Source organism: Prunus avium, chromosome 8 (assembly GCF_965620075.1).
Source record: "Prunus avium chromosome 8, drPruAviu1.hap1.1, whole genome shotgun sequence".
Lineage (NCBI taxonomy): Eukaryota > Viridiplantae > Streptophyta > Magnoliopsida > Rosales > Rosaceae > Prunus > Prunus avium.
Window position 1 is genome coordinate 33,366,006 of NC_142291.1, and position 14,309 is coordinate 33,380,314.

General features: G+C 39.1%; 2 protein-coding genes across 2 annotated transcripts; both read right to left on the minus strand.

The window, feature by feature from the left end:
• Nucleotides 1-2,841: 2,841 nt before the first annotated feature.
• FIO1 (methyltransferase) lies at nt 2,842-6,758 on the minus strand. The gene is made up of 8 exons (XM_021954669.2): nt 6,158-6,758; nt 5,325-5,533; nt 4,756-5,221; nt 4,448-4,655; nt 3,729-3,836; nt 3,493-3,642; nt 3,340-3,409; nt 2,842-3,159 (listed from the first exon to the last, which is right to left on the minus strand). The coding sequence occupies exons 1-8, from the start codon at nt 6,577-6,579 to the stop codon at nt 3,092-3,094; spliced, it is 1,701 nt and encodes a 566-aa protein (XP_021810361.1). The 5' UTR covers nt 6,580-6,758; the 3' UTR covers nt 2,842-3,091.
• Nucleotides 6,759-8,970: 2,212 nt separating this feature from the next.
• On the minus strand, nt 8,971-11,517 carry LOC148292589 (uncharacterized). The gene is made up of 7 exons (XM_088245877.1): nt 11,301-11,517; nt 11,004-11,212; nt 10,674-10,892; nt 10,468-10,566; nt 10,291-10,371; nt 9,781-10,194; nt 8,971-9,069 (listed from the first exon to the last, which is right to left on the minus strand). The coding sequence occupies exons 1-7, from the start codon at nt 11,515-11,517 to the stop codon at nt 8,971-8,973; spliced, it is 1,338 nt and encodes a 445-aa protein (XP_088102003.1).
• Between the last annotated feature and the right edge of the window lie 2,792 nt (nt 11,518-14,309).

The following is a 14,309-nucleotide window of genomic DNA, read 5'->3' on the forward strand; positions in this document are numbered from 1 at the left end:
TTTTCTTTGTGGCTTGAAATTATGGTTATTTGAGATCTGAAATTGTAGCCATGCTGGGTGTATTTGATTTGGTTGAAAGTATAAAGTTTCAGCTATTTGGGGCAGAGATTTGATGTGGGTATTGAAATTTCAAGTTTGATATTTGTTGGGTAATTGATTTTCTGGACTTTATAAATGAAGATTGAGATGGGTTTAGGAGGTGGGGGTTGGGATATTAAACAGCTCAGCGAATTTTTTTGCTTCTCAAATCCTCCTCCGTTTCCCCTTCAAGTCTTTTGACATCAGCAACTCCGGCGGCAAAAAGTACTCCAGGGATTTCTTCAATCTGGTTTTGCTGGTCGTTGGGTGATAGTAGGCTGAACCCAAAACTCGAGAGCTTCCAGAGTACTTCAGTAGTATCAGTAATATTGGGCTCAGCAGGGCTTACATACTCTGGATAGTGGTAGAAATCCCCAAATGGCATGGTGCCCAGGTTTCTGCCCATTATCATCTCAGTTCTTCAGTTCTTCATTTGGGGGTCGAAGCAAAGAGTTTAAGGCGAGTGTTCAGATTCGAAGGAGATTCTTCAGACTTGAAAGGACGTTTTTACCCTCATTTTGACGGACAAATTGACAGAGTTGGACGGTAGGACCTAATTGCAACTGATTGTCTAATTAAAGTATGTATTTGCCACAAAAATTAGTTCGCGGACCCAATTGCAACTGGGGCCATAATTCACGGACGTCTACAGTAATTAACCCTTATATATTTAAGGGTTATTCGCAGCAATGGTCCCTCAACAATACCCCAAGTTACACGTTAACTCAACTCAAATATTAGTTGCAAAGGTCACTTAATTAGGTGTTTTGTTGCATCGTTAGTCCTACCGTCAAGTCTGTTACTTTTTCTGTTTAGAATGATGACGTGGCAAACATCTCTTAGATTATTGATGGGCAAATGTGACTTTTTAGTTAAGATTATTTGTAGCAATGATCCCTCAACTATACTCGGAGTTACATTTTGGTCACTCAATTAGGTGTTGTGTTGCACCATTAGTCTCTACCGTTAGAGAGACTTGACAGTAGGACTAATAGTGCAACAAAACACATAATTGAGTGGCCTCTACAACTAATATTTGAGTTGAGTGATTAAAGTGTAACTTGGGATATAATTGAAGGACTATTGCTGTGAATAATCCTATATTTAAATAGTATAGCCGCGCGGCTGTACTATTTACAAAGAAAATTTATAAAAAGGGTTATTCGCAGCAATGGTCCCTCAACTATACCCGTAGTTACACTTTGGTCCCTCAATTCAATTATTAGTTGCAGGGGTCACTCAACTAGGTGCTATGTTGCATCAGTAGTCCTTCCGTCAAGTCTGTGCCTTTTTCCGTTAAAAATGAGGGTAAATTCGGAAATTCGGCTACAACACTCCCTTTCCTCCACAATCCTCCATTGCCACAACCTAATGAATGGAGGAAGGATTATGAAGAGTTGGCCAAATAAATCGGTGTGGCTAATCCCAATCAAATGTATTTGAGGTTTCTGTTTTCTTTCTAAACGAATCTAAACTTTTTTCATCAAAACCAAGGGCAGTAACCTTCTTCCCTTTCTTCCCCTTCACTGTCTGGATCTCACCCATCATGATGCGGTTACTCACCACATTAAATCCCAAGACAGCAGGGCTAACCTTCTTCCCTTTCTTCCCCTTCTTCTTGCCACCCCCCTTGGAGGACCCATCTTGGTCAACATCCCAGCCTCTGCACCATACGAATTCACATCTCCACCACCAAACCCGATGAGCTTTTGATCATTCTGACTTTGAAACGCAATTTCAAGGACATTAGCCGATAGCAACTCCTTGTAGTCGGCAAAACTCAAGGAAACTCGTATCTAGCAAAAATTTTAATTTAAATCAGTGATACAATTAATTATGACAATTAATATCGCAAGAAGAATGCATTTGGACCAATAAAAAATGAAGCCTATATTAGTATTACACCTCTGATCAAGGAAGCCACATGCCTCAATTGTGTGTGTTGTGTGCCGGTTTTCATGTCCCTAAATCATTTGCTGGGGTTCGATCAAAGGATTTGGAGTCGGCATACGCTCAGCCCAGAAGAGATTGGAGTTATCTTCGAAGGCGGAGACCCACTCCTTCTTGCTCCAGACGCCGGAGCCTTAGGGCCAGGTGGTCTTGTCGACGCGGGAGTCGAAGAGGTCGCGCTAGTACTTGCCGTCGTATTTCTTGAGGGTGGCCATGTCGTGCTGGACATCGAGGAGGCCGTCGGAGTCGGATCGGTAGACGATCTCATCGAGGGAGTAGGACTCGGAGTCGACGGCGGCAGCAGAGGAAGGGTCGCCGTTGAAGGGGACGAAGTGGGTAGAGAAATGGTGGGTGTGGGTTGTGTTGTGGTAGCGAGCTTCGTCGATTGTTGCAACAATGGAGGATTGTGGAGGAAGGGAGGGTTGTAGATGAATATCCGAATTTACCCTCATTTTTGAAAGAAAACTTAACAGAGTTTGACGGAAGGACTACTGGTGCAACATAGCACCTAGTTGAGTGACCCCTGCAACTAATAATTGAATTGAAGGACCAAAGTGTAACTACGGGTATAGTTGAGAGACCATTGCTGCGATTAACCCTTATAAAAAAGACACAAGTATAGCCGCCCGGCTAGACCCAAAAACCCAAGTATAGCCGAGCGGCTATACTATATTATTATATTATATTTAAATAGTATAGCCTAGTATAGCCGTGCGGCTATACTATTTATTTAAAAAATTAAATTAAAAAGGTAATATCAACAATAAATTACGAGTATAGCAGGCAAATCAACAAAGCTAAAGCTGTGTGCAATTCAGTACATTCAACCAATGGGGATTAGGATATCAACAAAGAGAAAGTTCCTCAAGAGTTGAGAAAACTGGATCCATGATTGCAAGGAAGAAAATCAGGGCATACAGAAGAAAGCATTTCCTACTTAATGTCTTCTAATTGATTTCTACCCACTTCATGGTAAAAGGTACTTCAGATGTACCTATATCATATGAGAGAATTTCTGTTATATTGCTGGAATTATATTAGACAAGGAAACATCTACTACGGTCTACTTCCTTCTACAGAATTTCTGTTTCAGATCTTCCTCCAAGCGTTGGAATATCGATGAGAACGATCCTGCAATTAACATAAGGAAGGTTATATTGAATCAATGTTGCCTACAACATGTCACAATGTTACTAGAGTGTCAGCAATGCCAAAACCATGCAAAGCATATTTATAGTTTTGAAGCTGAAATATTAATATTGAAAGCAATATAACAAAGTATTAGAACTTAAAAAATAGGCGGGTGAAAACCTGAAACTTGACTCTCTCTCTGCTGTAGAGAGCCTTTCACCAGAAGTGTGCCTGGGATTTGCTGAAAAACCTATAAAGAAAAATTTATAAAAATCAAGCGCAAATTTAAAGACAATGACACCAAATACAAGCCCAGCAATGACATAATCGTACCGAAACACGGAAACTTAGGTTATTGGGAGGCAAGTTCAAACAGCTTGAGCTTATAGTTGCCTCTTGCACATCTTCACAACTAGCAACTCTACCACAATGTTGTGACTCACTCTTCAAGACTGCATCTAAGTGATCTTTTGTTGTAGTGACCTATTAAAATTAAATACTGCTGCATGTAAGTACACACCATATCACTTGATAAATAAACAGAATAACAAATTAACAGATAAGCATACATCAACTGTAAATGAGGATGTGTTCAGGTTACACAATGCACCACTACTGCAGAAAAAGGATTCGACTGATTGCAATACATTTATGGCACTGAATTTTCGGTCGAGGCCCTACAAAGTAGACAAGGTGTGGGATTAGACATCACATTAGTAGGAACAAGACAATAACAAAATGTGAGAGATGATGAGAATTATGACGTGTAGCGATGTAACTGGATAATCATTGATACCTATTGTATGCCCACATAAACACATATTTGCTTATTACAGAAACAAAAGATATCTGCTAGTGCACACTTTGACATAAAAAATGGAAGGAAAAATAAAACCTTTTCAGCTCACTGTTCTTGGCATTCAAATTTAAGGAAGCCATAATGCTATACGAACTATTCAGCAAGTTACATGCACAGGGAATGACTAAGAACTATTCATCTTTCAATAATTTGACATGCTCATAAAAAGCTCAATAAAATCAATCCATTAGAATAATGGTATAATTGCTACCAGCCCTCATACCAAGCTAGTTCCTCCTCTTCTCTAAAAGCAGGTTGGTCATTCAAACAATCAAATGGGTGGGTGTTTGTTGGGTCATGGGGTTTGGGGGAATCCTTAACCTCATTTTAAGAACTCATAGCTTCAGATTTGCAACATTCAGAATATCAGGTAGATGCATTTCTGAAATTGGAAAAAATTGAAACAATAGAAAAGTAGGACAAAGAAACCTCAAGCATGAAAGAGAGGTTGTTCTTCACAGCCACATGAGATGATGCAATCTTCTTGGCAGGGGGCAAAAAGGACCAGGCCAGCCCCCATCGACAAGTTTGGCCTTGAACAAATTCAGTTGTCTTTACCATGGTGGCTCCAACTTCCCAAAGCTTTGATGTTAGGATTTTGAGGTTGAATTTCCTCCCAACCATTGATGTGTACCACCTGCAAGTCAAGGGTGAGACATAAGCGCTGAGTTTCTAAGAAAACTACTTTGGCACAGAGGAGATTTGGGAAGAGCATAATGCATAAAAAATAATTTTACCGAAAAGTATGCTTCAAAGTGACACTATCTTCAATAATGCGAGTGATGAAAGCCCTTTCTCCACCAGGACAAATCATCTCCATTGGGGTCCCACCACATGAAGTTTTTGGATTTAGTCCTGCTTCCTCCATGGTCTCAAAAAATGGAGGGTTACACATGCAGAAGTCAAACTCCTCACCCTCCCTAACCACACCGAGAAGAATAGGTGGCCCACAATACCTCTTATTTGCATTAGGATGCAGATTGGAGGAATTGGATGAAGAGGAAGGTGAAAGAGCTGTTTCCCTTCCCATATTTTCAGTCAAATCTATTTTGCTTGCAGTACTAATCAACATCTCATTGTGTGATCCTTCCAGTGGAAGGGTCTCTTTGCCATTTTCAACCCTTCTAATTTCAATCAGTTCCAAGATATGTGGATTATCTCTAACATTTTTCTCTGCCCACTCGAGTGCTACATCAGTCACATCTGCAACCAAAGTCCGTTAATATGAATTTTTGTTAGGTTCTAAGCAGACATTAATATATTCAAAAATCCAAGTCTGTACTAACTAAAACAACTAAAGAACAACCTGACCCAACAAAACTCCACCCCAGAAGAGATGCACCAAGAAGTGGATAGATGCAGTTTGCTCCAGTTCCGATATCAAATCCCCTCACTTTATCACCACCATTGCTTGTAGTCTTCACAATGATATCAGACGAGAGAAGATCTTCAATCCAATGAATGTAATTCGATCTATTGGGCACTGTAGGGCATAGCTGCCCATCAGGAATCCACCTGGGAAATCAAATGCACATTCAACGTACTACATATACGGACCGCCATGACAATTCAACTTCATTAACTGAATAGACTTCAAGAATTCAACCTGGGTTTGTAAAATGAGTTAGGAGTTATTACAAGTTGGGACTTAGAGATATTAAAAGCTAAAGCCTCCTGAACTTTATCAAATTACTTGGCTAAGTATAATTGTGTCCTTTAATTTAACATTGAACTTAAAGCTTCTTTTTTTTCTTTTGCTTTTCTTCGCTATTCTCCATAACTAAGATGATACTACAACCGGGGTATCTTTAAGTTGATCAAACAAGTAAAACTCAAAGGCTGCAATACTTCATGTCTAACTTTTGAACCTAAATAAGGTGGCAATGGTTTTGAATTCAGTGATGGAACTAAAAGCATTGGATACACCAGACACACAAAATCTGTAGAACGAAAGCGTATTCAGCTAAAAGAGGAAATTGGGCAGCCTCAAAGTCAAAACAATTAAGAAAACGAAAAAGATACAAGCTTTCAAATAAAAAAAACAGAAACAAACCAGAGCACCCACATTCAGAACTCTGTATTCTAAATTCCAACAACTACCCAAGTAACCAAACTAAGATTTTGAATAAGAGAAGTTACCAATTGAGGCGGTGGTCGTGGAGGAGCAGAACCCGGGTGAGTTCCCGGGTGGCATTGAAGTCGGTCCAGTCGATTCTGGGTCGACCATCTCGGGAAAAGAAGACGAAGGGCTTGAAAGAGGGGTAGAGAGAAGCCAAGTGAGCGAAGTCGGGTGGGTTCTCGGAGTATTTGTTTCTCGGGTGGGTCGTGGGTCGTTCCTCCCTTCTCTTCCTCTTCTTCTTCTTATTCTTGTTCGTCAGCATTTCACATTTGGCTCTGTGAGACTTAGCCCATGAGCTAAATAAGCCAACCATCAATTTATGGCCTTCTATGTCTGAGTCGCTATCATCATCCCCACGCAAAATGGCATCATTGAAGTCCTTCACTTGTTCATCCAGCTTTTCCACCTGTTCGTCCAGCTTATCCAGTTCACTGTTTTTCATGGGGTTTAAGAGATGAAAAGCAAATTGAGATTGAATGAGAAGTATGCTGAGAAGGTTGTTACTTGGGGTCTTGCAGATGGCTTGGGACAAAAGGGTATTTGATTACCTGCTGAAGGAGGGAGTAGGAGAATTCTGGTGTTTATAGTTGGCAATTTCATCTTTCCCTCCCCACATTCATGAAGAACACAATGTGGCCGTTAATGGGCTAGCTAGCCAGCTTCAATTTGGGCTTAGCTCTTTCTAAAGTAAATAATGGGCATCTTTTTGGGCTTACACAAGTTGGATCTCATCTCTCCCCAAATTTCTTTTGTGAAGGTTAGTTAAGGGTGATCCATTTTGTATGGATACAAATACGATATATGAAATACGATGCCGCACAATACGAGTATACATTAAAGTTTGAGTCAATGAACGGGTATTTTTTGGCTCAGCCTCATAGGGTACATGTATATTTGTAAGATCCACCTGCGTAGACAACTGACAACTATTTGAAGCCGAGCTAATGAACCTTTTTCTTCTTCTCCCAAATATGGATAGATTCAGGATTTCAAAATGAGGTGGGCTACATTTACTTTACAGGTGAGCTGTTAGATTTTAGGCAGGGTTCAACTTTATAGTAAATTTGGCTTACCCACCTTCAAATTCAATTTTTCTTACCTACAATTCGTCACTTTTTGTTCTTATAAATAATACCCAATTTTTATAAGTAAAAACCCATGACTAGGATCCAGCTCATCAAGTTCCCTTATCAAGCTCAAGATTTGATTTATTATAATTTTTAAACTCTCAAAATACCCCTATTTGAAATTCAACGTTTTATGTGGTGGTGATTCCCTCCAAAATTTTGATCTTTAAATCAATCATCATTAATTATCTGTTTATTATGGGGTTGATTTGCATATTTAATTGTTTTGTTTTATTATAGATTTTGATTATGGGTTTAACCATTTGGGTCATGCTGGAGAAAAAAAAAATAACGTTTTGATCATATTCTTATGTTTATATTCAATGTACCTATTTTTTAATATAGAAATAATGAAAAATAGGTATGTTATTTTGTAAATATGTTTTTAATTTATCAAAAGTGTAACAAAATTTCTATTACAAAGTAACATACCTATTTTTGTATGAAAATAATGTACCTATTTTCTTACATAATAGGTACAAAAAATTCATTTATTCGAGCTATATATTGCTTTACCTTTTTTTTACATAGTATCATCTAATTAACGTACCTATTTTTTCTACGAGTATTGTACCTAATTAACTTACCATTTTTTCTATGAGTATTGTACCTAATATTAGAATACATATTATACATCTATATTATTGGAGGATATTAGGTACTGTTTAAATATAATTGGAGAATGTATAATAAAATTCATTTATTTGATATATTGGAGGTTAGGAGGGAACATTTAAAGTAATTTGATTGTAGCCCATTATTTAGAGTGCTACTAAACAAACTCTAAAATTAACTAAGTACATCTTACTATCAAACTATTGAACTACTAATTTAACATAATATAAAATGACCAAAAAAAAATATATTGAATTGTGAAACAAATATAATTTTAACAAGTACACCCTCCTCAATACTCGTAGAAAACTGATGAAAACTGATGGGTCTTGGTTTGTGCCAATCGATTTAAAGCCCCACTACTTCTTAAAAGAGGAGATCACTGCAGTGCCAATGCCAATGCCTTTGTGCAGTTTTTGATCCTTGATTTTTGTGGGGGCCTTCTGTTTTTGTGCCCTAACATTGGATTGGATTGCGGAGAAGATTAAAGCAGGGGGCTTTCTTAGTGGTGCACAATCAAGCATATACTTGATGAGATGAAATTGTTGAAAGAACTTCAGGATCAGTAGGGTTTGTTGTTCCCCACCTAAAAACTCTGCCTTCTTTGATTTGATTTTAAAAGTTTGAATCTTCAACGTCTAGCAAAAATCCAAGTGAATTTTTCTGCAAAACATTTTCTGCATGTGATGTGATACAAGCACACATGGAGGCTTCTCTGTGCTGGGCAGACCAGCAGAAAAACTTTTCCTTAGTCTGGTGAGGTTTTCTTGATTTCTTGTCTCTTTGGTGTTTGGGAAACTCTTCATGCTATATTTGAACAGGATGATGTGGATTCACATTGTTCTTGCCATGTATTGCAGGATTTCACAATAACCACAAGCCAAGAACTTGTATCAGCACTACTAGATTTTTCTATTTGCGCGACGAAGGAATTTTGGTCGCGCAAAGTACATTTGTGTCGCACAAATAGTAATGCGACAGCATATTCGTCGCGCAAAATTTGTCGCGCAAAGATCGTAAAGATACACTTTGCGCGACGAAAATATTCAAATTGTCGCGCAAAATGAGCGACGGTAATCCTTCGTTGCACGTTATTTCGCGGGACGATGAGATATTTCGTCGGTTAAAGTTTTGCGCGACGAATATACATTCGTTGCATTAACATAGCGCGAGGAATCATAAGCGTCGCACTAAAAGTACAGGGACGAGAGCATATTCGTGTCGAAAAGATTTGCGCGACGAAATATAGTCGTTGTAAGGACACTGCGCGACGACTACCATGCGTGGCGCAGGTACTGTGCGACGAGTGTGTTCGTGATTAAAATATTTGCGCAACGAAATAGTTTGGTCGCGCAAAATAAAATAAATTCTTTAAAATTTATTTTTACGGTTGTGTATGTTCAAAAACAATTTGCGCGACGGAAACTGTCGTCGCGCTAAAGCAGAGGGACGAGAGTATATCCGTGTCTAAAATATTTGCGCGACGAGTAACATTCGTGGCGCATGTATTTTGCGACGAGTAGATTCGTGTTTAAAATATTTGCGCGACGATATATTTTTGTCGCATTGACTTAGAGAGACAAATTATTTCGTCGCGCAAAAAAAATAAATTCTTTAAAATGTAATTTTACGGTTGTGTATTTTTTTTTAAAATTTTGCGCGACGGAAACTATCGTCGCGTAAAAAATAAATATATTATTTTTAATTTAAAATTAAATTGAATTATTTTGGTAAAAAAAATAAATTTGGTTTTTTTTTTTAATGAAATGAAATTGCAATTAGAAAAAGGTAATAAAGAGAAATATGTAAAATGTGATAACATAATGTATTTAGTACAATAGAAATATTTAAAATATAATTAAGAATGTTAAAATCTAATCAAACAACCCTCCAAGATCTACATTGTCGTCTGGCAAATGCAGCTCGGAGGTCTGGACATTGTTGACAGGGGGAGAGGTGTGGTTGCCATGCTCGGAGGTCGACGGGGGAGTAAAAGGCGGGATTGAAATGCCGGAGTGAGCGAGGGACTGTAGAATATGAGACAAATGACTATTGAGGTTCGCCACCTCTGTCTTCAAAGCAGTCACCTCTTCATTTGACTCTGATGATTCACGGGGTCTAGGTGGCCGCTGCCTGGCATTCCCCATCCCTCGACAATATGTCCCTGAGCGCCTCCCGAGACTCTGATCCAAGGTTTCAGTCAGGATTTGAAACCCTGCATCCGATGGAGGAACCACGGACTCGAGCGGCGTATCGGGAGGAAGCTGGGAGGCGGACTCCTGAAGAACCAACTGGCTCCTCTCAATCATAGTTGTCTGTTGAACATAACATAAAATATGAATTAAAACATTCATATAATAACTATAAAAACTTGAACGCTTACATAATAATTTAAATTAAAGGCTACTTACATGAAGGGACTCCGCCAACTCATTCCCAGGTCGAACATAAACGTCGCCAAATACGTCAATCTCTGGGAATTTGGACCCCCCCTTAAATTGAGCAGAAAAAAAAAATGTTAGGACGAAAAAAAACAAATTAATATTAATGACATATTAAAAAATAAATAAAAACGACTGTATTATTACCTGGCGCCGCGCCTCCATCCTATAAGAGAAGGGCCTGGAACCTGAATGGTGGAGAAGAGTCTTCCTCTGCCTATTGCCCTTATTTGCTTTGGCCTTCTTCTGTTATACAAAAAATAAAAAGTATTAGTTGAAAGTGAATTTATAAAAAATTAAATACACATTAGTAAGAAACATGTAATAAGTTTCAATTTAATATATAAAAATACCACATAATCGGCCTCTTGAAAATGACCGCAGAGCCACTGCCAACTATCCTCCCGGCCCTCAAGCTCCTTCGGGCAACCCTCTTGAAGAGCAACCTGCGTATCATCATATGCCTGAAAATGGTGATGCAGGTCGCTCTTCCACTGCTTGTACCTGTCAGCAAAGAGTCTGTTGATGTAGGCTAACAACTCTTCGCCGACGTTCTCCAAATTGTAGTTTGTCTAAAATAAATTCATTACATACATTAAATATTAGAAATAAAATTTGAAGGGAAAAACAATGAAAATGTATAAAATACATATCGATAGGTGTCCTAACATCTCCATCCGCACCTGATCAGGCATGACCCTCCAGGACTTCCATTTGATCGGGCAATAAGTCCGAACGACGGATCCAATGTCATGGGCCAACGAGCTGTGCTGGTCAGCCGTTGGTGCAGCCCGATGTCGCGCGTCGTATGCGATGTTGATACGACTGTTGTTCACCCGGGTGACTTTGGCCGTCATCAACTGGCGACAGGGTCCTCGGGTGTTCTTCTTGGCTGCAAAGAAATATAAAATTAACATTAAATAACCAATCCTACTAACATTCTTGGTCTGAAACAAATAGAGTTGAAGGAAAATCTTTACCTGGTTGTGACCCCGACGCACTAGCAGTAGATGGCAACGTGGTGTCGGTCGTGCTGGGAGGCCGGTGACGCCGCCTGGCACTAACTGGTTGCGCCACTGATGACTCTGATGACACCGAGGCCCGGGAGACGTGGGGAGAAACTGGCATGTCCTGCGACTGTGCTACACCAGTGGGAGCTGACACCGCAGTCGGGGGAGCTGAACTAGGTGAAGTCATCACCGTCTTACGACGTCTGATAAGTTGTGACATCTGATAAGGTCTTACAATTAAAAAAACATCCTTGGGTAAAATTATTATTTTGTAAAAAAAAAAAAACCTCAAAGCCTAAAGAACAACAAATTCAATATTTAAAAAACAAACAGAAACATGTATTCTTTATATGGCAAAAAACAGAAGCACATTTTTTAAAGCAAACAAAATAGAAACATGTATGATATTACAAAAATCAGAAGCACATAATAAAGAAATATCAAATTGCTGCCCAATTTTGAAATAGTTTGGTTAGTAGCACATAGTTTAAAGCCCCCGAAAATTAATAAAAATACAAAAAACAGCAGCAAATGCTCCAATCAAATCTGAAATCTAACAACAATACACCTACAAATTCACAAATCGTACACCACAATGCAATTTCAATACAAAAACAAATCTGAAAAAAAAAATACAAATCCAATAAAAAAACAAAATTGAAACAGCAATTTAAACACTCACATCCTAACCAACCATCAGACTCACATGCCGCAATACAAATCCAATACAAATCCTAACCAACCATCAGACTAAGCAGCAATTTAAACAATTACAAAATAAATATACAAATTGAAACAGCAAAATAATTCCAAACTTAATCCGAAAATTTCTGAAATAAAACTTAAAAATTGAAAATATATATATCGGGGAGCGTTGGGAAATTTACCAACTGGGTTTCGAGGGAGACCGGAGAGCACGGCAGTTCGGCGGTGGCGAGCGAGACAGAGAGTGGGGGGCCGCCGTCTAACAGGGATGAGCGGAGACGGAGGAGGCGACGGACTGACAGGGGACGGAGGAGAGAGGGACTGAGAGGGATGCGAGGGGACGGAGAAGAGAGGGACTGAGAGGGATAAGTGGGGACGGAGGAGACTGAGAGGGATGAGTGGGGACGGAGGAGAGAGAGCGGGCCGGAGGAGCCACGAAATGCGAGGGATGAGAGGGGTCCGGGGAGAGAGGGACTGAGAGGGATAAGTGGGGACGGAGGAGAGAGGGATAGAGAGGGCTGAGATAGAGGGAAAGGAGAGAGAGCGGCTGCGAGTTAGGGTTCGAATCGGAAATGGAGGGTGCGATTTTGATGTCGAGACTGAGAGAGTGAGAGAGGTTGAAGACAGACCAAAACTGCGCGTTTCTTTCCCTAAATGTTTGCGTCTTTGCGCGACGAAACTACATCGGTCGCACAATGTTAAATTTCTTACTTTGCGCAACGGATAACTAAATGGCGTCGCGCAAGCATTTTTTAATACGCGGGATTACAACCGCCAAAATTTGAGAACTTGCGCGACGACATTAACAAAATCGTCGCGCACTATAAACCCTAAACCCTAAACCCTTTCAGAACCCTAAATCCTGAGAAGTACATTGAGTGACGGCAATTTCATTACGTCGCGCTATCACTTATTGCGCGACGAAACATACATATTCGTCGCGCAAAGTACAAACAGTAAACAATATAAAATGTTAGTGAATATGTTGTTTTAATGGGGCTACGCATTGTACGATGGGTGTTTCACCGATCCAACCGTCAAACTTGTTTGTTTATACTTAGAGATCGTGCACACCAAAAATTGAAAAAATGCAAGATTCATAGATGATGTTACGGGATCAAAATTTTCGACGGTTATAAACTAAAAATCACGATTTAACGGTTTTTTTAACTCCGATTTTGATGATTTTGTACGGGTGCACATCCTTTACTGTATATGAATACAATGATTGAATTGGATCGTCATTTAAAGATATTTACAATAGTGGATACCACAAAATTGTATGTTTTATTTAACAAACATATACAAAATGTATTCATTTTTTTTTAATATAGTGTTTTCATGACACACGGATTCTAGGAAAGTAGTTTCAACGATCCAACCGGTAGAGTTGTTGGTTTATACTCAGAGATCGTACACGCCAAAATTTAGGAAAAATATACACTCACACATGATGTAACGGGACCAACATTTTCGACGGTTACAAAAGAAAAATGAAATTTGAACGATTAATTTAACTCCAAATTTGATGATTTTTTACGTCTACAAACCTTGACCCCGTATGAATATAGTAACTGAATTTGATGTTCATTTAAAAATATTTACAGTTTAATTTCGACTTTTTTTTTTAAACAAACGTTGCGCGACGATTATATACGTCGCGCAAAGTGAAACAGAAAATAATAAATAATTTTTAAACGATTATTGCGACGAGTTCGTATACATGGTCGCGCAGTTATCTGCGCGACGACAGTATTCGTCGCACAACGTTCTTTCTGTTATTTCGCACTAAGTTGAGATTTTTAGGGACATGTCTTTTGCGCGACGTGTAAAGTTTGTCGTCGCGCAAGATTATTTTCTATTATTTCAAAAATTTGTTGCATATTTGTTAACTGCCGCGACGAAATCCGTCGTCCCGCAAAACCTCCTCTTACGACGGGTAAATATTTTCGTCGCGCAGGATTATTTTCTATTAATCAAAGATTATTGCATATTTGTTAACTTTAGCGACGAAAGTTTTCGTCCCGCAAAACCCTCTTGCGCGACGCTATAATAGTATTCGTCGCGCAAAAATGAGACCGGTCAGAGACGACCGGTCGTTTTTAAACAGATTCTTTGGCCCTTTTTTGCAATTCCGACCTCTGTTCAGTTTTTAATCTATAACTTTCTGACCGTATGTTCAAATTTCGATTTCTGTATACGGTTGGATTCAGCACAAAAAAACAAACAACACTAAGCGGACCAAAAGTCAAAAACAGTTACGGATGAAGATTT